The sequence below is a fragment of the Sinohyriopsis cumingii genome, unplaced genomic scaffold, assembly GCF_028554795.1.
Source record: "Sinohyriopsis cumingii isolate HCF-2022 unplaced genomic scaffold, ASM2855479v2 utg000426l, whole genome shotgun sequence".
NCBI lineage: Eukaryota > Metazoa > Mollusca > Bivalvia > Unionida > Unionidae > Sinohyriopsis > Sinohyriopsis cumingii.
In genome coordinates, this window is record NW_028315897.1 from 5,721,584 (window position 1) to 5,749,236 (window position 27,653).

At 33.6% G+C, this 27,653-nt stretch overlaps 1 protein-coding gene across 23 annotated transcripts in view; it reads right to left on the reverse strand.

Annotated features, from left to right (window-relative positions):
- The window catches only part of LOC149774119 (E3 ubiquitin-protein ligase TRIM45-like), a 149,198-nt gene that overhangs the window by 22,787 nt on the left and 98,758 nt on the right, over positions 1-27,653 (reverse strand). For 4 of the 23 annotated variants that reach the window (XM_089945767.1, XM_089945759.1, XM_089945752.1 and 1 more), the window contains 3 exons: positions 15,999-16,022; positions 12,947-12,970; positions 12,185-12,499 (listed from right to left, as the gene is read on the reverse strand). In XM_089945767.1, the coding sequence (XP_089801893.1) occupies positions 12,428-12,499; positions 12,947-12,970; positions 15,999-16,022 (120 nt within the window). In that variant the 3' untranslated portion in view covers positions 12,185-12,427. Of the gene's footprint in view, positions 1-12,180; positions 12,500-12,946; positions 12,971-15,998; positions 16,023-27,653 lie in introns of those variants that run through there. The other 19 variants (XM_089945768.1, XM_089945758.1, XM_089945757.1 and 16 more) reach the window with 9 other exon arrangements.

Genomic DNA, 27,653 nt, shown 5'->3' on the forward strand with positions numbered 1-27,653 from the left:
AAAATTCCAAAAAGTTGTAGATATATTTGTGAATGAGTGTGGTAAGATAATAAAGCTTTGACTAAAATAAATTAATTTGTTGGTTCTCTTCATTTGTCTGGTTAAATGTCTGCATGGTTATTCTATCATTACAGTGTTACAGTTATTAGGATGCATTACAAAGGCGTCCCTATATCTATTCTCACACAGTCTATGAATGTTTATATGCTCGCTTAATCTACATTATTGAGCTTATCTCACCACAATTTTATTTTTTGTACGAACTGTGTTTTTATTACTTATCATAGATTAGATACTAATATAACTAGTATAACTTTTATTACCTCTTAAATTTCATTTTATCTCGCCCAGTACACTGTAAAACGTTATTCGAATCATCTTTAAATTTTTTGCTTGCATGGATTCACATACGTGAATTATTTTTGCCACTTATATAAAATAATAATTACTTTAGAATTGTTATTGTAGCAGCACAATCAGTTTCTTTCGGGCATTCATTATTATTTATGTAATAAAATTCAAAGCTTCAAACAATCAACGCTTTTGTATTAATCAGCACAGAAATGCATGCTATAATTTATTATATCTATGACATTCTTATCATGATTTAAATGCAGTGCTGCATACCACCAACTGCCGTCTATTTTCTTACCCATTTGAAATATTAGGATGGAACGAGTGTGATACTAATGTCCTCAGGCATTTTCCCACTACCAGATTAATATTTTTGAACATTTTGTCGAATCCGCAGTGCAAACGAATAGGTAAAACCATATGGATAGCTTATAATTCATCCCTACAGCAATAATATTTTCCAGACAAACATCACCTGATGCTCCACAATAAACTAAATATATTTTCGTAATGTAAATACACCCCATGACATTTTCAACTATGTCTACTTATGTAATGACATGGAGCACATTCATCGTTAATGTAAAACCATACCCTAAACTGAAAGAAATAACACAAACACCGTATTGTTGGACGGTTTGTAAAAAACACATAAATACATATGACTATTACAATGCTCTTTGTATTATCGCTTAGGACAATTAATTAATATACTCTCTATTGACTAGTAATATTCTTCGCACTCGCAAATACCAAGCAATTCTTCTTACCAACGCTAAATTGCTACCATTGATATTTACATTTTTGTTCATATTGTCACAGTCTTAGCTACATTATATAGCTTTTCGTATGAAAATAGCTCCTCCTCTTGATATACGCATAACAATTAAATCCCCTTATGTCTACAAATGTATGCACCACTTTCGTTATTAAAGTACATATATGATTATGCAAAAGATCTCCTCCAAGAAATTAGAAAAATACTCTTTATTAAAGATAAACTTGTATTTCGAGTAACTGTCACACCGATTAGCTTTTTGGTCGTTTCATATGTATCTCTTTGCAGACAGCCAAGAATGTCAACTCATACTTTTGACATGTTAATGTGTTACTGGTTTAAACTAGCGACATATCTATTGATCTGTTTCATCACTTATTATATCCACCAATCCAGTTTTGAAATAAATCTACCCATATCCTTGAGTTAATTGCAGCTACATAAGAGCCTTGTACTTGAAAAGAGCCGACTGATGTGTTTCGCTAGTGTAAAGACGGTTCATCGAATGAAACAGTCTTGATAATCAATGATAACGGATAAAGTGGTTACCACAGTGATCATCAATTATCAACATGCAAACATATGATAAGCAACGGCAAGAACAAATTTACCATATGTAATAACATCAGCTCGCACAACGAAGACAGAGACTAAGCGTAATATAAAATGAAGTTAACACAACTAACATACAAAAAAAGAGCCTTGGAAAGGTTAACAATTAAATTAATGCATAATTCTTATATCAAGGATTCATTTAGACTGATGTTCGTAATAGAACATTCATGTGCCATCTGATACATACAACTTACACTTTGCTTTAGCGTCGATAATGATCTTGAATCTCACTTTCGCCGAGTTGATTTATCGTTATAATTTTTCTGACATCAGTAGCACCCTTTAGCAACACAGTACATGCTACATCATTTATATGTCTTAACTGATAAAAGCAAACCATAAAGACCCATTTAAACTAGAAAATAGCTTTATGTTCAATTTCTAAATTAATCCCTTTGTCGTTATATTATATAATTTATATTATTGCTATCTATTCTTCGAATTGAAACTTAAAAATGAAAATAACGAGTCTTTCACTATCTTGTCAAAGCAAATTACAGTATATAGTCATAATATGGTTCTAAACAAGTCCTGTATATTGCCTCTGTCTCTTGATCTGTATCGTTCTCGCTTATTTAGCATTTACTTTTTAATTGTCTTAATAAACCCGACATACACCACTTCTATTTTTATAATCTATGTAGTGTATTATATATTTATTATATTTGCATAACAACAATTTATATATTGTTTTGTTTTTGTAAACATGTACGTTTGGCTCAATAATTATTTTTGGAATGTTTCCTGATTATAAAAAACAAGCATTCTGTAGATTTGATTCAACAATATACATCCCGTGTAATGTGGCATAATCACTAAGACTACACACATTATTAAACTCCCCCGTCTCTCTGTCTTTCTCTCTCTGTCTTGCAGTTATATTTGATGCTTATTATTTTAATATGTGCAAGCTTTTTCCCTTATACAATTGCATAATCGCTGTGATTCCATGCTTCATTTATCTGTCTCTCTCTATGTCTATCTCATAGTAAAATGTGACCTTCTTATTGTTTAAAAATGTGAAAGCCGAGTTCGTGTATTGTGGGCAATAACATCAGTGAGGTTTCCGAGAGAATAAAAATGCAATATATGATCAAGGTTTTCTTTTATGTTTGTCTGTTTCTTACTGTCCTATTTATATTTCTCTGTATAATTTTGATAGAACGCCTGCTATATAAATCTTCATCAATGCGTTACATATGCGTGTACAGAAATCTTCCACATGAAGTCACACTTTGTAAATATTCCTTTCTACAAATATGTTTTAACTTAAACCTATTTACGGATTCAATATTAATGTCATCTACAGTTAGTCTTTTTTTTCTTATGCGATATATATTCTGCATGGACAAAGTTTGTATCCCAGTTACCTCAATCACCTAGTTTCCTTGAGTAAGATACACATATTTTATTGACAACACTTAATTTAAACAGTTTGTATATATTACATAATAATGGTCCAGTCTGAAAGTTTCCATTCATTTTCACGACGTCCAATGGAAATACTCACCATTTCCAAGATGAATGGCTTGAAATGAAGACACATGGTTGGAGTTGAATAATTTTTATTTATAACTACCATTGTACGAAATTTAACGGGAATTATTTAATATTTCAAACGTAAGTTCTTTAACTTTGTACTTTTATATAAGAATGTGATTGATGCTACGTTAACATACTATTGGGGTACCTAGTGTCCGAGTGTTCTAAGGGGCTCGCCTTTACCGATCACTGACATCTTATTTCTCTCCGGTTGGATTTGGGCCCCGTGTTGTTAATGTGTTTATATGTCAGAAAGCTTGAAGGTATCTTCGGCTGGGTCGGTGGTTCTTCACGGAATTTTACCGGGTTCTTCCACCACCATATATAATGGCCGCCATGTATGGCTAACACGTGCTGAAAATGGGTTACACCCAAAACAAAATACTACTGCCATAGTAATATATACCATAATAGGGTATATCTACATAGGCTTAACAATAGCGTGAAGTTTTACGTCAACACCTCAAAATTTATATTTTTGGATGTTGAATAAAAACTGTTGCATAATGTGTAGCACCAAATAAAAAGTAGCGTGTTCAATTATATATATATATATATATATATATGCTAATAATTTTCAATGCTTTTTGTGTTTAATACTTTGTGTCAGATATTTACAATTATTATAATAACAATGGATCTCACGTAAAAATGCCCAGTGTAACGCTTCGCAAAGAATGTATCTTAAGCATCGCGTTAGACCTACTGTCACTGATGGTTGCACGAAAATGTGTGTGTGTGTGTGTGTATGTGTGTATGATTTTGGAGTTTTAACGTAGCTTTGACAATTGTTTAGTCATATCGCTACGATGTCTGCAGTGTGACAGTTTATTGTGATGCCTATCACTGGGGCATCATACCGCAGACATGTAGCGTAATGTCCCACCCAGTCACATTATCCTGAAAGCAGGCCCACCAGTGTTAACACTGACCTCCTATTGCTGAACGCCAAGAGAAGCAGCTGTAGGTACCACTTTTTGGCAAGTCCTTGGTACAATTCGGCCGGGGATCGAACCCATGAACTTCCGCATCCGAGGCGGACGCTCTAACCAATAGGCCACCTGAGTGGTTTTGCACGGAAGAACATGCCTTCCTAAAAGCGTTGTGTTTAAAGAAAACCACACCGATGTAAGTAAGCGTCCATACACTGAGTATAGGAATCACATGCCAGCACTTTTTAAGGAATATTGTATCATGAATAATAATGATGATTATTTGTTTGATGATGGTGATAATTGGTCTAGGGAATGCCGACTTTCATCAAGACTGGTTTATCTGAAGAAATATGTGACATATATATATATATAAGGTTGATTACTCTGAAATGTACCAAGGAAATGCGTGTGTGGGCTTGATAAAATGTATTTTGCATTTAAAAATGTATCATATTTTAGGGGAGATAAACATTTATATCCTCTTTGATGGAATTTGCATGCGACCTAGCCAATCCATCTGTTAAATGTACGGACTTGGATGTAAATATTCCGCCAAAGTGACCATAGTTAAGGTTATTTCTCTTAGTCACACTATGTGATGTTTGGTGTTTCTTTTGGATGTATAAGACTAGGACGCGACTTTGTATTTAGTGTCCTAGTTCATGAAAAATATTATGCTTTCTGGTGCGTACATTGGATTTGATGTGAACTTTTAGGTGCTAAATTTTATCAACAACTTCATTAATTTTTTAAATATCATATACAGTTTCGAATATGGTGCAATATCCTGTGTTTGGAAAGGTAAACTGCATCATGTCGGTACGAATAAGGCTGCGGTTTTGTAAGACGAACAAACTAGACTATCACTATCTCTAGGCAAGATAGAAAGGGATTTCACCTACAAGTGTGTATCATGATGAACCTAAACATTTCATCCAAAAATCAAATTGAAACTCAATGAGTTTCTCTTAATATGTTGTCCTTAAAATGTACCATTATGCAATATAATCGTTTTAAAACTGGTTGGCAACTATAGCTAGAAGCATCGAGAGTAGGATCAATACTTCGAAAATGCCCTATTACGGAATTTGTTTGTTTTGAAACATATTGGAGAAATGTATAATCTGGATGAAAGTGATAAACATTTTTTCACTCTACGAGATCTATGCTGGCCTGTAAATAAGCAAAAAAATATCATCTTTGACCTCAACAAAATTGAATTTAAATGATTTAATCACTTGCAAGTTCATAATATATTCTTTTGAATAATCTGTTTTACAAACAAAAAGCATGGTCATTGTTAAACGCAAACATAATATAGCTTGGTTTATATAGCTTAGAGATCATTTCCCTATAAACTGTTATTCAATATTGATAGACTGAACAGCCCCAAAATGATACTGCATGAAGGTAATACTCAAAATGATGAACAGAAACGTCCTTTATAATCAGGTAAAATAAAACTGATTGTTCTAAATAATCGATATGAATATATTAAAACGTATGTGCACTTCTAACGATTTTGAGGGAAACTATTTGAAACAAGACAGAAGAAGTAATAGCCTTTGCAGACATTACTATGACATAGGAAGGACAATATATAGCCTACCCCATATTGTAATACTGTCAAAGTTGTTCATATAATAAGCCTTGTCCCTCATCTCCTAATGATTTTAAGAAGAATGTCAATGACTAATGTTGCCCCCAGAATTGACTACCTCTTGTATGATGGAGATCAAAATGGAACCAAACGGACTTACCTACAAACTAAGCTTCGAAGAAAGAGAAAAAAGAAAGAATAACCAAATCAGCAAACGATTTGGGGTTTGAATTTCTTAAACGTAGATTTGCTATATTATAAAACATTTAAATTAATGAAGTAAAAGCTCTCATTCTGTAACTTTCGGGAACCGGGTGACCGACTCGTCCAAAGCGCTCGCCTTCTCGATCATTGACATTTCACTTCTGCCCTCTTGGGTTCGAGTTTCGCACTAGGCCAATCTAGATATGTGAGAAAGCTACCAGTAGTTTCATGTGGGTAGGAGCTTCTTGCTGGAGTTTCTACCTCCACCACATATACTGGCAGCCATATATTTCCTATCGTGTACCGAGAAATGGCATTAAGCATCAAAACAAGAATAACATCTTTAAGTTTCCTTTTATACCACTAGCTCATATCAATAACTAAAAGGGCAATGTTACAGTGTAAACTCTGAATGAGGGCACAGGGTGCGTTTAGTGTTTTTAAGAACACCTAGTTCAAGTATTTTGACAAAGTTTATTATTTTCACATGCAAGCAGGTCATTTGTAACTGATGGCAACTGTCAATGTTGTGTATATCTTTTTGATAGAAAGAGATAGAGAGAGAAAGATAGAGTAAATTCACCTGGCTAATAAACATGGGAATCATCTTCGCAGATGTATTGACTTTGTAAACAGCTAACTAGTAAATGGCAGTCTTCATATTTAAAGTTGTATAATGTATTACAATTCTATAATGCAAGCCTTCCTTATTTTCGATTTACTAGGAAAAATGGATATACTACAGACAGTAATATATTTGATATCCTAAAGAAGTTATTACACGTTATCCTTTTAATGTTAACTATCACACACTACAACTCAAAGAGTTATCTCTTTAAAGGTTTCTCTTTACCATAATCGGACCATCGTAACTCTGTCATGACCCAGTTCAAGTGGAACAAATTCCACTCTAAGCTATGCATATCTGTGTGTTGATGTATATGTTAATTTAATTATATCTTAATGGGATATACTATAATTGAGTTAGTTTGGGTTATATTATATTTCCCACCCAGAAGCAAAGTCGGGAGTGTGGGGTAATTATCTTGTTCAAGTCAAATTATCTATTTTTAATTCCTTCATTCTGCCTGTCTTTTCTGTTCTCACTCTACCATCTTCACATAGCACTACGTTTTATTCTTCTTTTTTTAGAACATCACATTATACTTGTCTTTATGTTTGGTACATTTCGCAATTCATTTCATTATATGCAAATAGGAGCTATGTACAAGTTCAAACGTTGTATTATTCCTTTTCAAATCATCCAGCTAAACTAATTAAAAATAACTTTGGAATAATGTTGCTTGATTATAATATCAACTGTCAATCTGTAAGTAGGATTTATCAACGTAAATTTGCAGCGTACAATATCATATTCACTAATTAGTTGTACGGAACCACTTATATATCTTTATCTCTCTTTATCTATTGATTGGATTATTAACAGCTCTATAATGGTTAAAAATGTGAAAAATAAGTGTATTTGTTCTGCTGCAAGTTTACCGACAAAGATATTCAGCTTCAAAGGTCCAGACACATTTCGATGGCAACAAGTAATAGCACAATTGTTTTCACCACTATTACCAATATTATCATGACTCGTCAAAATGAGAAAGATTGGAGAAGCAACTGCAAGAACAAAACGCTAAGATCTCAACAACAAGAGCTCCCACGACAAAAAAAGGGATAAAAGTCATAAAAACAAAGTTACCGCAACTAACATAAAATAAGGGCTCAGAACTGTTATCAATTCATATTAATGTCGAGTTATAATCTGAAGGATACAAGTAAATATTTGTTGCGTAGAGATAAACAAGTGTATCAGGAAGGATGATGGAACAAAGCGGATTCAGGCGAGACACGCAAACCTTTTAAAACTTTGGCTAGTATGAAGGGTCAGATTTTGAAAAGGTTTCATAGAAAGGTTATTAGACACCAGTTATCTGTGCATGTTTATAATATGAGAAATATGTCGATGGTGACAATAGCCGCTATTATCGAATTTAGAGAAATGAACATTTTATAACATACGTAAATTATGGTTCAGCAATCAATGATCTTTGCTGCACTTTATCAAAATTATTTATTTTGGCCGTCAAATATCTGACCATACGTATCGGCAAATGACATTGAACGTAAAAGGGGCAACCTACGATTCACCGTAAATCAACTGATTATTAAACGGTGTAGACATTACAGTAACTCAATGGGTAATATATTATACAAGGAGAGCTTAATTTCCCGCACAGCATAAATCCCGTGATTAAATCCTTTCACATTCGAGTAATAGGCTAACAGTGAAATTTGAAGAAGACTAAGGGACATGGAGTTCTGGGAATAGCAATCACATACTGAAAGTCCATGTGCGTTATTATTGTGTCGGGAGCTCGTAAAAATCGAACGTTAGATGTAGTTGTAAAATCTAAATATAAATGTAAATAGTATGCATCAGGAACCATGTTGCCAGTATCTACTTACTAGTTTAGCAAACCACTTCAAAACAATGAAAGAATTGAAACAATGTTGTATAAGTTTTGCCTCGAAACCATCTAAATCTCTGACAGACCATACTGCATTGCAAAAATAAGTTTGTTTTAGTGGTTAAGGCCAATATCTCTATGAATAGTTGAAGTTATCATGTTGTTGTCGTTTGTGCAAATCACGACAAGGCATGGGGTATATAACAACATATGTAAAATGGAAGAGAACATCGACAAGACAGATGAGTGAGTAATTAGAAAAAAAACAATAGGCTCCAAATATTTAAAGTTACTGCATATGGTCGAACGAGCGACGAATGTAGTTATTGGAGTTGTTTTTGATAGCATGATGAACAGACTGGAGGACGAGACATCTACGTTTCTGTCCGTAACATGAGTTTGTTCGTATGGTAATCCGTTTTCTGAACAACTAACGGTAAAAAAATGTGTTCATGACGAAACGCAGTAGATACGTAGAAAATGGAACTCGTCTGGTGCTCACAAGGCTGGGAATATCGGTCACTCACGAATTATAAGAATGTTAAACAATTGTTGCAAACGAAGTAGTGAAAATAAAAAATGTACGACATAGTACAGTGTAGCAAGCTTGAGAAAACTGCAGAGTTTTCTAAACTCAGTGAGATTGTTTTCATGGAAGGAAATATTTAAACAGGATTGCATTTCTGAAATTTTAGCAAACGGAATAATAGTTCTATGCGACCTCAACTCTCAACTCTCTTGGAGAGTTATGGGCAAGACGATTTATCTAGTTGTCATTACATGACGATACTTATCCGTATGACAATAATCCTAGCATCGGTTTGAAGCAAAGAAAGATGCCTAATTTGATAAATTATTAAGCAAAGTCATGCTAAAGAAGAACTCCGCTCTGACGTTAGATCCCTCAATAAAGAGAAGACTTGACATTATATTCACAAAAGTGTACTAGACAGGGCAATCCCCGAGCCGCTTCAAACAATGCAAAGTTATACCTTACAAGTTCGGTGGAAGAAGAAATTAGATATTAATTATAACCAGGATATAACTATAGCTCCAGTGTTTCAAACAGTCGTATGACAATATATACAATAGTATTTCTATCGTTTTTTTTCAGAACAGATCTCTTTCCAACATCCATTATAACTGTTTTAGAAACCACTCCGTTAGTAGAACTACAGCTACCTGTATCAAGAAAACGATATGATATTATATGGATAGAGATATCGATGTATACGTTACATGTCTTGTTAATTTTACCACATGCTATGCAGTTGGCACTGTTATTTAATGTACAAGATGTTAAGACTTGGAATACGATAAATAACATTTCGCATCATGAAAGACTCGTTCGAGAGCGCGACATTTGTTTTTATTTTGTAGAAAACAGCTGATCATAATAAACATATCTTACCAAACTTTAACAGATCTTGATCGTAATAACAGATAATGTGATCACTGAATTGAACCATTCTTGTGTGGTCTATAACATTGCTGGTGTCCACGTGTATTGCTTCTTTTACATGACGAAATCACTAAAATGGTTCCTTCGCATCATTCGATATAACAGTTGCTTGGAAAAAGATCTAAGTACGCAAAAAGGTGAAGACATATATAACGCCGCAAAGACTCTGTTTTGAATTAATTAACAAAAGAATGTATACTTTCTTCCACTTTTCTGTTTGACAAATCTCAAAACCATCCATTTAAACTAAGTAGTATCCTGGCGTTCCTCTAACACACAACTTAAAACCATATAACGCTGGAGAAGGAGCACGTGACGGGAGAAAACTACTGTTAAAGTCATTTTTATTGTATCTATATCACAAACGGCGAAATAAATCCCTTAACAAGTCCTACAATTTGGAAAAATAAGTATTCTACCATCTGTTCTATTCAAATGTGTAACATGGTAGCACACACTCAATGACAGAAAAACCGTGTTATGTAATAGAAATGCAGCCAAACATATACAGATAAGGCGAAAGTATCCCTTTTCAACAGAATGTGAACGGGTAAGGAGTGACATATATCTGAAAAAGTATGCTTACTACGTTTACCTGTCTATATCAGTATTTAAAAGACTCTTTAAATCAGTAAGGATAGAATAAGTCATTTACTAAATTGCTAAGAATTACGGCACGGACGATATCATTTCAGACATGTAGCAAGAGTATAAAAAATCGTTTGGAATCGACACATTAGTTATGCTATTCCTTAGTTATGCTGTTGAATGTCAAGAATGAACAATCTGGAGAGAAAATGTTGAATTAATGGTTAATGGAACTAACTTCAGATATATTCATTCGGATTTAACGATATGTAACATGTGGTTTTCTTTGAACTATTGACACTGAGTGAATGGCCTCTGTCTGAAGTAGTGAAAACTATTTGTGCATCGCGTATCTAATTATATATTGTGTTAATGTATGGAAAAGAGAGTGACGACAGAGTGAACCACCTTTTTTTAGGCTACGAGAAGCTACTTGTAGAAGGCAATGATTTATTTGAAAGACTGATTGACACTTTAAAGGTGTGAGATGCAATTTATTGTTGTTTCAATCAAGAAAGTGATAGAGATACTTCCTATAAGCAGTGTTGACTGTTTGTTTTATATCAATGACGATGTATGCAATAGATTAATGTTGGTGAAGGTAGGTGGTATAGCTTAGTTATGCAATAAAATGCATCCCTTAATTAGGTCTAACGTCTCGTACCATAGCAATGACATAATCAGTATATTATCGTTTTATGAAACCAAATATGTAAAGACCAATTATAAAACTTGGCAAATCTTTTTGAATAACAACCTATTGATATGTAATGCCCTTTATTTCATATATAGTAATTACTGCCACATACAAACACTTTTTTATTTACCTGGTGCTTGATCCTGGTTACACTTACTTTAGTTACAATTTTGTGGCTTTATTAATTTTGTCACTGTTCCATTTCTCTATCGTTTCTTTAATAGTACATGTTTATTTGTCCCAAAACTAATCCGCTTCTTGCAAAGTATCTATTATTTAAGAACAGTGATCGTATCAGAAACTAAATCTCACTGATAAGTAGCCACATTTATCTCTAAACAAGAACGACGAATACTGCTACAACCCGTACACATTTTGTCATGAAGCAAGAAATATACAAACTGCTACATCAGTATACATTTTCCTTTCTGTTTATCCCAAATGTGCTTGAGATGATTAAGTGTAAAGTAAAGAAGATTAATACTATCAAACATGTTCCAAGCTTACAAAGTACATATTCCTCTCTTACCACCAGGTTTCACATGTACGTACATTATGTATGGTACAATTACTAATTTCAGGTAAATGTCTATATAATTCTCAGAGAAGCTAAAGGTAAACAGAGCCTATATATCTACAAACACAGTTGTTATGTGATACATAAGTATTATTCCAATTTATTAAAAAATAACACCATATGTCCGTCTCTACAACACAAACATGATGTAAACATAATCAATGATAGGTAGTCAATATACCCTTGAGGAAGATGAAATCAAGTAAAACAACGAAGGCTTTACCAGGCAAATGTATGGGGAATGCATCATTATGCAATGATTAGTTCATAATTACTTAGCAATGATGACGAACGTCTGGTCGTTACCTTGCCAATGAGCATACGTTCGTTATAATCTTCACTGTCCACTATGTATTTCTTATTTGTTATAATAGTGTACGCCTTTATTACTCTGCAGAATATTTATACCCATATAATAACACTAATCCTGTGATATTGAATAATATAAAAGAAAACTTCGATACTCGCTCTAGAAAAACCTTTAGTAGACTCTAATGTAACCTAAACTATTGCTATGAACATCTGATTCTCAAAATTATTGTTAAATTATATGATAAATGAATTGATGACTTTGCTATCAGTGGTCAAATAACATTTAAATTCGAGTAATATCTATCATGTAATGCGTGTTCGTGCACATTTTAGTACTTACATATCCCGTCGAGCGCTGAAATAACACAATAAACCTGATATTAGAAACTGTGAAATATACTTTCGGTGGTGTAGCATGAACAAAACTCTAAATAAAGGACGCGCCTTCAATTGGGTTTCTCATATTTGTATTAAACAATTACGTCTCCCTTTCTCGGTAGAGAAAATAAACCTGTATTAAGAATGTCTTAATGTACAGTATGAGTCAAAAAGAGGATAATCTCATTATGCGGAAATCTAAAGCATTTATAAAACCTGGTGTGATCTGAAATAATGTTATTGAAATTTCATCCAAAATATGACAAAGGTGCATAATAATAAAACGGTAACTTTACTTTATAATGAAGTATAACTTAATCTTTGACGAATACCTATTTTTAATGGATGTACGCGTCTTGCTAACCATATAAAATACATAACTTGTTCACATTAGACTGAGGGGACATATATTTGTTATACTTACCAATGCATGAATCTGCTTTTCTTCCTGAAAAAAATAATATAACAAAGGTGATATTAGAAACAAACGTTGCTATTTGGTATCAAAAATGGTACTTACAAGTACAATTGTCGCTACATTAGCTGAGTATTCCACAATAGTTGCCGTTTAACGTAGTCTACTAGACAGGCTGTGTCATGTGCAAATATCCGTATTTGAACGTTTTTCTTTCTCTTTATTCAGAAAAGTTAAAAAAGGAGCCGCAATAATTTGCGCTAAATAAAATAGGCGTAACTGTACAGGTACAACCGACGTACTTAATCATACAGATACCAACAAACAAACATATTTATATGTTCTTATTTTCCTATTCAAAAATATAACTTCCTGATGTGTCTGATATACTGGCGCATGGTTAAGTCGCATTAGCACAATTAACCCTTCTGTCAATCACATATAGATGTCAATCAGATGGCTATTTATTTGCAATTTGTTTTCGCATCGACAGGTGTTATCAATACAGTTTATCCGAAGAAGAATAAAATGACGAAAATTGAGTTATCAATCGTGTAGAAGGCGAACGTACTAGTATATGAGTCTACGTGTGATAAAATTGTATAACTCATAAAAAATGAATTGCATGTCGACGGATGTTGTTTGACTTCATTTCCTATAACAATGAAAACTCCTTGATCCCAATCAACATTACCCTCGGCATAGAGATAGACGTTGCTTATTAAAGAAAATCAGCTTCTCGATGTCAATTTTTAAATGATTGGAATTCAACATTTTCTATAAATATAGAACACTTTACCCCGCCATCAAGGACAAAGATTACACCAAAATAAAACAAACACAACAACATGGTTGCAATATCAAGTCGGGCTGGTGTGGGCTAATTTCCTATTAATAATGTGGAAATATTCATTATCATACGCAATATCGACTAGGTACGTGACGAGTCGTCTTGTCGCAACCATGCTGATATTAGTCACAATTTTACAGTGCTGACTGAGGAAAATTCCTATTAAAATAGTTCTCAATCATTGAAACTCTCGTATCCTCATCTTCTCAAATTGTGTCCAAATAGCATCGCATATTTATTTGCCACGGCTGAGTTGTTCACATAAGTTTCTGGAAGCAAGTTATGTATTTGCAATATTGATTTAACCCAGACTATGTTAGCAGCTTTGGTTTAAACTCGGTGGAGTAATGTTCGTTCCATGATATGTATTACTTCGCTAAACATATTTCGCTTTCGAATACGTTCCTCGATCACATTCACCTTAGAGCAATAGTCCCTAGCTCCTCCAGAATCCACGAGTCCCAATAACCGAGAACTCGTCGATTCTGTTTGTGTTATATAGGTAAAGGCAATAACTCTTGTATATTAATCGCCTTGGCGACTACAGGCGGCGCCAGTTTAGACGTTTCAGTAGTGAACTGATAAGATTGTTTACTTCGACTCCCAAAATATACTGGAAATGTGTTCTACTTTTCGTTTCATCTATTCAGTATTTTGTTAATTTTTTATGTATTCAGGACTATATTGCACGTGACATAAATTATTCTTTGAATTTGGATCATAATTATTTGAAATATTTACCTTTGAGGACTAGTGTTCTGACCGTACGTGATAGTTTCAGCACTACGGTCTCCCACATATGGTTGTTGATCGCAGTGATTTCATTGTACTTATTTTTGAAATAGTTTCCATCCCACTGTAAGCACGAGTCGAAGACATAGCAGTGCTTAATTTATTTTGGGTTGCATTTGATTTTATTTTTACTGGTTTATCTTGTCAAGGATGCTACGAAGTCTTCTACACTTTGATCATTCGTGGAAAAAAGTCCGTATCTATCACGGGGGGTGTTCAAATAATAACGTTTATATATTGCTTCAGTACATTTCTTGTTATTACATCTGTGTCATCTGTGGGAGCAGGAACATTTTGAATGGCGTTAATCGACCACATTATAGTTCTGCCGGCTAGTGGCAACACATTTAGGGTGGATGTTATAAATGACCTTCAGCGGAGAAACTTCAACACACGCACATCTGGAAACTACCTAAATTAGTCTAAACTGCCGGGACAAACAGCCGTACGGATTTATACTGGGCTGTGTATAATTTGTTTATCAAGCTGGTTTTCGAAACTGAAATTATAGTCGTTGTGATTATGTTCTTGTTTTCATCAATCGATCAATCTACGGTTTCCCCGTCAGGACTTAGTAACGACATAGTTACGCATTTAACTCAACGGAAAGTTTCCGAAACTTCAGTATGGTTTAAGGCATCGTCACGAAATTGTATCGTCAGCTCGATAATAAACCCAATTTGATCCCGCTCAAACGAAGATTAGTAACGTTATAATCTCGCTCCTCGAATAACTGCTCCGCAAGTAAATACAGTTTGCAAGCAAGTAATGGGACCCCGATGGAGGCTGTTGGTAGATATTTCTTTGATTTACATGGACGAGTATTCGATCATAATTGTATAAACCCAATAGGCGCTGTTGATATATATATCAAAACAAAACGTTCATTTAGAATCAACTAGACATAATAAAACGTCTTCTTTTGAAACCACCATTTCAATATGTCTTTTTGTTGAGCTATAGAGAGATTTTCAAGATATGCATTGTAACGGCGATAATGGACATCAGAATGTCACCAATTTTCATTTTCGATCATTTGGTCGAAAAAAGCGTCCATCTTAACGTATTTATTTAGCAAAGCATTGTCGTTTTGCAACTAAGTAAAAATTTACTTTTTTGAACAAACACAATAATTGCACTATATACTGAAAAAGGTTAAATGCACTAGGAAAAATGGTTGGTTTCTAAGCGGTATGGCTATATTGATAATGACATGACAGGAAACGTTTATGGATCTTTTATATCTTTCCAGATCATAAAACATAATTAATATTAGCAATGTTCGATTAAATACGAGGTAAATTCGAGAAATAGTTTGTTTTTGTTTTAATAAATTCACTAGTCTTAGCAATGACATAATAGTCGTATGCATTGCATTATTTCGTCTTATTTTGTGAAAGCAGATGTCTCAATACTTACTCTTTCTTTTATCTCTCTTTCTTCCTGAAATCATATAATAATGTTTATATTAAAATGCAAATGAAATGCGGATCATTACTTTAAAGGATTAGTCCACAACAGCGTTCATTTAAATTAAATTACTACGCGGACAGTCCCGTATTTAAAAGTACGAATGTTACAATTCCGTCCAGTCCTTATTTTGATGAGACAAAACAAATTAACGAACCACAAAGTACATACAATACCTCTAAATGTTTAACTAAACCTGCATATTCTGTTACTTAGACACAACATAACAAAGAAATAGACTTATTTGTCAGTGACGAGTATTATATCCATTATTGACAGAGTTGGCTGCTTCATAATACAACAAATGAGATGGCATCCAAATCTGCACTTTCTACTGTTTGCGTTTTGTTTCCTTATTTATTTATTTTTTTGTTCTTTTTCACTCACTGAGCCCTCGAACGGCGTATATAATATTAAATTTGCACTTCGCTGAATTTAAATCTGAACAGATTAAAGAAAATTGTACCGAGGAGGCCGTAAAATGTGCTCTGAAAAGTGGCAGGGAGAACGAAGTGTTCAGAATAGAATAAACCTTTCAACCATAGCTCATCTTCTTATGTCTGCTCAAACTGTATATGTCATTAGTTTCTGCTTTCCTGTCTTTGCAAATTCATGATAATTTTTTACTTGTTGAATAATCATTTCATATACACCAACATGTGTAAATATTATAGTGAACATTATTTTTGACTGAAATACTGTGATGACATTTTGATTCATAAACGCCATGCAACCTATTAGTCAAGCACCTGGTCATTGGACTATTTCAATACAAGAACGAAAATGGACACTCTATGCTGTATTCTTGCACTATGAAAAGACACAATGCCGTTTCTGTATGTGTATGTGTGGACATTCTTGAAAGACAAACTAGCAGAATCAGGTTCGAAATATTTGACAACTTGTTTTCATTCTCTTTTACATGAGATTTCATATTTGAGTGGACAATTATAGTACATAGTAACATTTAAATAACTGATGGCAACGAGGAGAATTAAATTCAAATTCAAGAAAATACATTAGAGCATTCAACATCCGTTATGTAAGCGTTATGAAGTTCCCGTTTTGGAGGGTGAGATTTATAACAATGATAAGTATTTGTAGGAGTATTCATGCATTACCCTTTGCCCTGTGAGCGAAGTAATTCTGCTATAATAAAAAAATATAATGCATGCACTTCGATATCACATTTATATGTTCCACTGGACAGTCAAATAAAGAGCTTTGTCTTGTAGCCCAGTACCTCCGTGCGTGTCGGACTACATCATAATGGTAACAAATCCATTCTGTTTTTCTTGCCAAATTCTCATATTTATAGGTTTGTCACACAAAGATGCCCAATACGCTATTGATAATGTGCTGTCATTGTTTTGGGTTTAACGCAATTTCCTGGCACAAGATAGGCAATACATTGTACATACTATCAGTGGTGGAGAACGAATCCGGAAAAAAAAACAGACGAGGACCACCGACCAACGATAACCTACTGGTAGCTATATCATATAACCACATCGGCCAAGGCCGAGACTCGAATATTTCGGACAGAGGTGAAATGGTAGTGATCGGTAAAAACAAGCGCTTTAGACCACTCGGTAAACCTGGATCCCTGCTTGACAAAAAGTAAGAGAATAAATCTCATACTGTCATGCTTTCAATATCTTTTCTCGGCTCTCAATTTCCATTGAGACTGGCTGACATTGTAACCATGTGATATCTTATCTGGATAATTATGTAGCATGGGAGATTCAATAAATAAAATAAGTGATGCATGGTAGAAGGAGAGCATAATGAACAGACAACATTGTAAAAATGGGCGAGAAGTGTAAATGATATGTTCACTGTGGGTTTTCAGCTCACTTTCTCCGCTTTTTTAACTACGGATCCCATTGCAAATTTTTTCTACATCTAAATTTTGAACAGTGTTATATCGAGGAACTCCAATTAGAATCAAAAAGGAATAAAAAGCAAAGCAGCACCTTTCAGTACTAATTCAAACAAAATAATAAAAACTACTGTGTACCCTTCCTTACAGCGTATTATATAATGTTTTATTTTACCACTATCATGATGACATGCAAGTTTAGTCCGATGTAGAAACGTGTGAATTATGTCAACATGAATAACAAAATAGAAAACATGGAGCAAAAACTCAATAACCATTTTAAATGATGATTATTATGTTTGTATTACAAATTGGAATTAAGACAAAGTTTTGTTTACTTAACACGTTTTTTGTTTTTGTTTTTTGGCTTTCTATGTTATCATGCCCATACTAGCAGGGTAATTGCCATTTGAAAATGTCATCAGACATACGAAGAAACGGTCTCATTTTTTCCGATCGAGACAACGCAGTAATTTTAATTTGTCCTGAACATTTAGACACAAAATGAAGGAAAACCATCATTGTATAAATTTGTTTCTTACGTCAGATGTTTTATTAGAATCACTAACGCTTATGCACCTGAACGTCTCTCAATGATGTGGCAGTACAATCGCTACAATACAACAATTATTGCAATACAGTCCATATATATATATATATATATATATATATATATATATATATATATATATATATATATATATATATATATATATATATATATATATATACTATACAGTCTATATATACACAGAAATCAACAAAACACGAATGTACACATATATGCATAGTGATGTGGCAACATTAGACGCTCTGTATATGTACATATGTAAGTATATATTTCTCTCTCTCGCTCTCTCTCTCTCTCTCTCTCTTTATATTTATAGGTTACTGCATTTATATGGGAAATATGAGAGAGTTTTTCAGATGGAAATACTGCATGACCTTGGTAGTGCAGTATATCTATCCAAAAATACGAGTTCATATTTTCCCATATAAATGCAGTAAACTTTGTATTATCTTCTCATTTTCTTATTCTTCCTAAGGCTTAATTATGTAAACAAAAATACACTACACGAAACAAATTAACTGAATGTATGCCGTATTCTAAACTAAATACACAAGCGCAGACTCATCATTACACAACAACAACATTATTAATGCGCACTAAATTCCGCCCAGACATAACTTTCGAAAGAAAACGGCATTTTGGTCTACTAAAAATTGAAATTTGGAGTCATATTGTGATTGAATGTGCGTTTTCTATTTGATCTGGAATGAATAGAGTTAGGTACTTTTGTCATTTCTTCGAAATTGCGTGATTATGGACTGGATGTGCCAATTCTACATGAAGTACATTGGATTTCAGCGGCGACGGAGGAGCGTCTTGACATCTGCAAGTGTGTATCTGTTCTGCCATTGAATGTTTAAAATTATAATGTGGGAAAAATATGAAGTTATTCAATTTCAATCATCACATGGACGCTATGGAATATAATGTCTATTTCATTTGGATTGGAGTAAGGGGTGTGTAATTGCATTAGGAATGTAGTCGAAATAACAGTACAAATGCATAATCAAGCTTGAGAAACCATGGCATGGCTCATGTAATTCGTATTTGCAGAACTAAGAAAGTATATTTTGAGGAAATTCAGGATGTAAAACTGTAATACTCGAAGTATATTTTTGCCATTCTTATTAAAAGCTAAAGGAGACAGTTTATGCTTTGTAACTTGCATGTCATTTGTGGTTACCCACCAATTTTATGAAATCTGGCGTCTATCGCCAAAATCCGAAACATTGTAAAGTTAACACGGAATGCAGCAAAGTAGCTAGTATGTGGCAGTCCACGAAACATGTGCTTTAGTTCAATCAGAAACAAATTTTATCAACCTAAACTCAAAGCGTCTGCTACACGAGTGTACATGAATTGTTTACAAAGTAGTTCCTAATGCACTATTGGGAACACGTGTCCTGCAAGTGAGTGGAATATGGAGGTGTGCAATATCGCAAAATACTGAACGATTCTGACGATGTAAAGTTAACGGAGAAAAAAAAAATGAGCATATAATAAATGTGGGTATCCGTTCCATATCACACAGATTGTAGAAGTCGAAGTACATATAACTGAATTTGATTTGAAAAATCTTAGAAGAGGACATTATATAATGTGATGTATTTATGAAAAGAATTAGTTTGACAGCATGTAGGTTCAGGGATATAAGAAACAGCAAATGTTGCATTGCGTAGAAGTAATGAAGGTGAGTAGTGAATTGGAAAACACGCAATTTAGTTAACACGTTATATGCATGCAACAGACTGCTAGATAAGTAGAATTCAGCAGTACAATACAGCAGCACTCTACACTCGGAGTAAGAACACCTTAGCTAGATGATTTCTCAGCTAAAGATAAGGTGCCTGATTGCAAAAGATACAAGCACCTAATGTCTACCTTAATATCTGAATAGGGATAAGCTTGGCAGAATCAGCAATAAATTATATAAAACTTATCGAAATGAATGGTCCATAATTTTCCAAACTAAAATCAGATAGAGGATTGGTGACCCAACTAGTGCATAGCTTTCAATGAAAACCGTGACCATGATATCTTTGAAATAAAGCCACTTGCAATAGCTACTGACTTTATTATATTGTTTGTGTTCAAAAAGACCTACATCAGTCCTAAATGACGTGTCATTTCTTTAAAACTAAGTGCATTTAGGTAATGATAGGGATTTCTGATTGGTCTTATAAGAAGTTTATTTATCCATTTAACAATAGAAAGGAAGCGAAAGCAAAATTTATGAAAAGTGCAACAAACACTTTATAATATATAGTGAATATTTAAGAGGTACTTACATTAGTATGAATTAAATCCCAAATAATACTAAATGCCCTATCACAAATATAAAATACAGTATGTTCCGTAATCAATTTCGATAGTCTTGAATGTCATGATATTTCGAGTGTCTTGAAATTCCCAACGTACCACAATTATTGAATGTCCAAATGCACCACAATATTACAATCCAAGCGCTTTTTGAATTATTTCTCAGTAGTCCCTATCTAGTTTGTATAGCCCAAACCTTCAATGTGTGCCTTGTCTTTGCACTGAATAATTTAAATAAATAAATAGTTTATAATTTTATATGAACACAAGAGTACATTATGATCCCCACATATTGATATAAATAGGTGTTCAAAATTGTTTTAACTTAACCTAGCATGATAAGAACAATCCCCAATTACATATGACAATATGTTCAGCAGGAGATGCAAAAGAGTTTACAATTGCAATGTCCATATTGGATCTCCAAGCAGCAACATGTTCGTCAGGGATGAATTAACTCATATGATAAATGTGTTTGCAAAGTTTCGTCTAAGTACTTTAGGAAAGGTATCCATGAAAAACTTGAGACATGGGATAGAACACCAGAGGTAATGACAATATTTTTTACTCCCTCAGGTTTTCTTCGCTATGTCTGAAATTGACCATGCAAAAAACTAAATAAGGAGAGACATTATATTTTGTCATTAGTTATTAGTTATTTGGACATACCATAATGGATGTATAGGATGTATAACTGTCATTGGATTACACATGTACTGTATTAGTTATTTAGACATACCATAATGGATATATAGGATGTATAACAGTCATTGGATTACACATGTACTGTATTAGTTATTTGGACATACCATAATGGATGTATAGGATGTATAACTGTCATTGGATTACACATGTACAGTATTAGTTATTTGGACATATCATAATGGATATATAGGATGTATAACAGTCATTGGATTACACATGTACTGTATTAGTTATTTGGACATACCATAATGGATGTATAGGATGTATAACAGTCATTGGATTACACATGTACTGTATTAGTTATTTAGACATACCATAATGGATATATAGGATGTATAACAGTCATTGGATTACACATGTACTGTATTAGTTATTTGGACATACCATCATGGATGTATAGGATGTATAACTGTCATTGGATTGCACATGTACTGTATTAGTTATTTGGACATACCATAATGGATGTATAGGATGTATAGCAGTCATTGGATTACACATGTACAGTATTAGTTATTTGGACATACCATAATGGATGTATAGGATGTATAACTGTCATTGGATTACACATGTACTGTATTAGTTATTTAGACATACCATAATGGATGTATATGATGTAGAACAGTCATTGGATTACACATGTACTGTATTAGTTATTTCGACATACCATAACGGATATATAGGATGTGTAACAGTCATTAATATGAATGGATTTAATGCCTTGATAACATAGGAATTTCTTCTTCTTTGAAGAAAAAATGGAGGCGGAGGGTGTTTATTAGAAGAGCCTTTATTAGAGTAACTACAATATTCATGGCAGTGTATAACTTCATCTTTTGTGTTAGTGTCATGGTGTGTAAAGCAATGCGTATCGTGTCAAAATTGTAAGTCTTATAAGAATATTCATGTTTGGTTGTTGTTGTATACTTACCATTATATTTCTTTTCCAATTTCATTGATGCATTACTATTTATGGTGAGGGTTTGTAGAGACTCTTATACTTCATTATCATAAATATTATAAACATTTCACTTGCATACAGTGTGTTTTAGTCTTTTCACTTAATCCTATTATGGTAACCCATTCATTTTCAATCTTGTTTCAGTCCATTTTTTTTAAACCGAGGCACATGCTATTCATATGTCCATTCATCAGTCTCTCCATTTTTTCATTCATTGTTCATTCACCTACTTGTCCATCTGTCTAACACACGTTTCCCACTATGTACTTCTCCATATGTGTAATACATTTTTCCTCACTCTGTACTTCTCCATCTAACACACGTTTCCACCCGTTATATACTTGTCCATCTAGTACACCTTATCCCCACCCTGAATATATCCATCACATGCCTATTTGTCTAACCCAGGTTGGCTGCCTTGTTGCCTCAATTGCAATCGGATGTTATAGCAAATAATCAGCTAAAAGTGTCATAAGTTTATAAACCAAGTCTATACATGGAGGTCCTTCATCAGATGCACAATTATTGACATAGACTTCGTCTGTCAACATTTAGAAATTCCCATTTTAAAATCTGACTGTTTAATTGTGAGATGTGAACTCAGTTAAGAAACTCTATGAGGTACTATCATAATATTGTTTGACTTTTTAAACATATATATATATATATATATATATATATATATATATATATATATATATATATATATATATATATATATATATCATGTGCTACCCTTTATTTTGATGCTTTTAAAAGAAATTATCTTTTTTATAACATTTAAGGAATTTTAACAAATTTACATATTATTATTCATCCTGTAGGACATCATATTTGCAAGAATTTTTCTTCTTAATTTTTTGGGATCTTTTTATCATAGCATTTTTAAAACCTAACTTATAATTGGTAATATAAAGCCAGTAGTGTGCTGATATGCTGTAAAACTCTGTTCATACCAGTTAATTTATTATCATACGTAGTGTAAACAATCATAATATTTCACATGGTTGATAATTATAATTACATGCTGGACAGTTTCTTTAATTCATACCACATACAATTATAATTACATATTGTACAGTTTCTTTCACCTATAATATATGACTATCTGTTATAATTATATATTGTATATTGTTCAATTTAAATCACATGCAGTGGCTACAACTCATTAAAATAATCCATATAGCGTGGTGAAAACACATATACAAAAGAGAAGGGAGGTAAATGCTGTTGTTTGATTGTGATAGTTATTTATCTTGCTAAAATTAATTTATTCTCTATTAGCACATTTATACCTGGCTAGGTTCAGTAACTATGTTTCTTATTTTATGTTCACATTACTGGTATGAGATGGTGTTATTAGAGGTGGTATGCCTGAATAAAATTAACCTTGCCTGAATCAATTCATGCAGACTATTGTTGCTAAAAAAAGGGAAGATAACAGCAAACGAATTAACTGATCCGTGCTCCTTTATTACTATTATTATCATTATTATTTGCTGAAATTATTGACACCACATGTGAAATGTTGGACTTGATATCCAGCAGGGCAAATGGTGAATACTATGATAGACAGGAAAGATAAGATGGACACTGTAACAGTTTGAATGGGTCAGAGATGTTGGATTGTAAGTGTTTTATATGTGCAAGTATACGTATAACATATAATTATACCATAGGTTACTGATTTGGTCAAGTACTAATTAGGGAATCGAGCATTAATCAGGAAGTCAAGCACTAATGAAGGCATTATTATAGTATGACTACTGATAAAACATTTGCTACATTATTAAACTCTTAGTATACTTTGCAACTGTATTGATTTCAAGATCTAGAAATACATTTCAATGAAATATTCTTAGGTTTATTAGATTCAGAACAAAAAATTTGTTTTTATTTTACAATAGCATTGAGAAGGACGCTTTTATATTCAAAATTTTATTTTATCAGCTTCTATATTTATTTTTACAGAGCTATTATGCCCTTCCATTTTACATTTTATCTTGTACTACATATATTTATAATATCTTAATATAAGGTGACCTCACAATTAGCCTGCAGTCTTCTTAGCATGGCTCTCATAAACAGTGTTACAATGAGGGAGTACTTATATAGTATAGCAGCAGAGGGGGGGGGGGAACAGACCACTTAAGGGAATGGTCACCTTGTGTTTGAACCAAAAAAATAATGACACTTCATAGAGGTCAAATACCACGTCTACGATTATTGTTTGTCCCCAAAATAATTATAGACGAACCCCCTCTGCTGCTATAATAATCCTGGGAATCTTCATCTGAATCTTGGGAATCTTCATCTGAATCTTGGGAATTTATTCTATGTTTTAAGTAATATTCAAGTTCTGATGGTGGTTTTTCTATTTTTGGATTTATGTTCTTTCTTTTCCTGTAATATATCATTAAACTTCTGCATCGATCTCCACCGCAATTTTTGCAAATCTGATATAATCCTCTAACACCGTTGTTACTTCCAACACATCTTCGTGGACCAGCATGAGGGTTTTTCTTTATAAGATAATTATGTTTTTTGCAATATTCTCCACGACATTTTTTATCACATTTATTAGTGGTTCCTTGACGCAGCCACGCACAATTGTTCATTATATTAATGATATCTTTTTAATTCAGTTTAATTTTATCATCACCCCTGTTATCCAAATATTTTATCAAGTCCAATACGATATCTTGTTCTAGGATCGTGTAAATTTATTGTTATAAACCCATGCGGAGTAGCTTGCGCTCGTAAAAAGAAATTTCTGAATTTAATTATATCCATGTCACCGCTGCACCAGGTTTGATGAATATTTCGCAACGTATGTGTGTCTACGCCATTAAACACAACTAAAATATTACAGTTATCTCTGATCACTTTTGGTATTTGTGTGTATCGTTGAGTAACATAAATAACGTCGGTATTTTGATGTCTACCTCAAGAAAAAATCCTGGCTGGGTTTGATTGTTTGTCCAGCATCACATCGTCGTATACAACTAAATTATTAATAAGTCCGTCTATGGAATCAACTGATGGTGCTTCATCAATATCGGTTATAAACTCGATAACGTCGTTAGCGTTTTCATTAAAATCCTTAAGTACATTATAACATCGCTCATCATCAACTGACGGGGCTACCAAATATAATTTATCCCATTTTAACCATCTCATTATAAGATTAAGTAACAACTGTGTCTTTCCACTTCCAGATGGTCCTATTATTATCATTCTGATGGAATTTGGTAACGCAGGATGGTGCTTGACAGGTTCTTGTTTTCTTGTCTCTGAGAAATCAATTATATCCATGTTGTATAAAATATCTATGAATTTATATTGCTTACGCTGTAAAGTTAAAACTCCAACTGTTGATTTAGCTACGGTTATAACAAAAAATAAAATAATAGCATATGGTGGAAAATGTTCTATATGCGGTAGAAAGAAATTTTCGTTTTTACCTAATAGGCGCGGTGGTGATATTGCTAATTTGATGTCAAAGTTTCCAGGTGCTCCATGGGCTAAATACAGCGGAGAAAAACATCTACCAGGATATAATTATTGCGGCCCTGGTACTCGACTCGATATCAGGCTTGATAATCAGGATCAACCAAAACCAGGCGAAGAACCAGTAAACGCTATTGATCGAGCTTGTCATGTTCATGATGTAGCTTATAAGAGTAAAAATCTACAAAATAGGCATATTGCAGATGTGAAATTAATTCATGCGTTAAATGCTATAAAAATAATAATATCAAAGAAAAATTAGCTAATTGGTTAGTAAAATCCGCGATGAAAGGTAAATTAGCGCTAGGGGCTGGTAATATATAAATGGAATCGATTTATTATTCACCAATTGGATACTGGAAGGGTAAAGCAGCAATTAGTAAACTCGCTGATGCAGCAGCGGTTAAACATTCTACTGCTAAAGCGTGGTTGTCCAGGCAGGCAATATGGCAAATTTATCTACCACGTCCTAAGCAAATTCGATTTGCGCATTTTAGTGTCACTGTTCCTAATGAGGTTCATCAAGCTGATATTCTGTTTTTACCACATGATACTGCACGTAGAAAAACGTACAAATACGCGCTAACTGTTGTTGATGTTGCAAGTAGATATAAAGATGCAGAACCGTTAACGACTAAAACAGCAACTGAGGTAGCCGACACGTTTAGACGAATTTATCAACGAGGTGGTGGATCACAAAGTGGTCTACGATGGCCACAGCTGCTACAGGCTGATCCTGGCAAGGAATTTCTTGGTCCAGTATCATCGTTGATGAAACAACATAATACCAAAATACGACGAGGACATACTGCAATTCATCGTGATCAGGCAATTGTTGAGCGATTTAATCGAACACTCGCTGAGCGGTTATTTGGATATCAGTACGCGAAGGAATTTATTCAGGATACGAGATCTCGTGAATGGGTGGCAAGATTACCAAGTGTGATAGCTGCATTAAATAATGAGATTACACGAACGACCAACATGAAACCTATTAATGCAATTACAAGCGCACACATACCTACACAACAACGTGATTTTTCAGCACAACCATTATTAGGTAATATCACCGTTAGGTATTTATACGAACCCGGTGAACTTGAAGGCGGTAAAAAAAGAGCAACTGATCCTATTTGGAGTGTTACCACACATAAGATATCAACCGTGACAAGATCCTCAGGTAGACCCGCAATCTACAGACTGGATTCGGCTGCTCCTCAACGTGGATTTGTGCGTGAACAATTACAGATAATTCCCACGGATACACAACTACCACCGCGATCACTTAACTAGCACTAGCGCCTCTACGTCGATTACATTCAAGACAGGTCAACATTATATTTTCTCGTGTATGACCAAGATTGTTATTTTTTCTATCTACGGTAAATTGTCTTGGATCATTTTTCAGATACCGCCATAGCATTATACAATTACAACTTGCGCAATGATTATTCTGTTGTTGTTTCAGCGCATTAATAAAATCAACATCAAGATCAAAATTTCGTTTATTTTTTTTATCACACTGTTCATAACCAGATAATTTTTTTCTTATTATATCACCGTCAACATCATCATCACTAATCACTGACGAGTCCATGACGATTCGTCTCAATTGAGATATTTTTCTAACTCGAGACACTGCGAGATAAACCAAGTTCG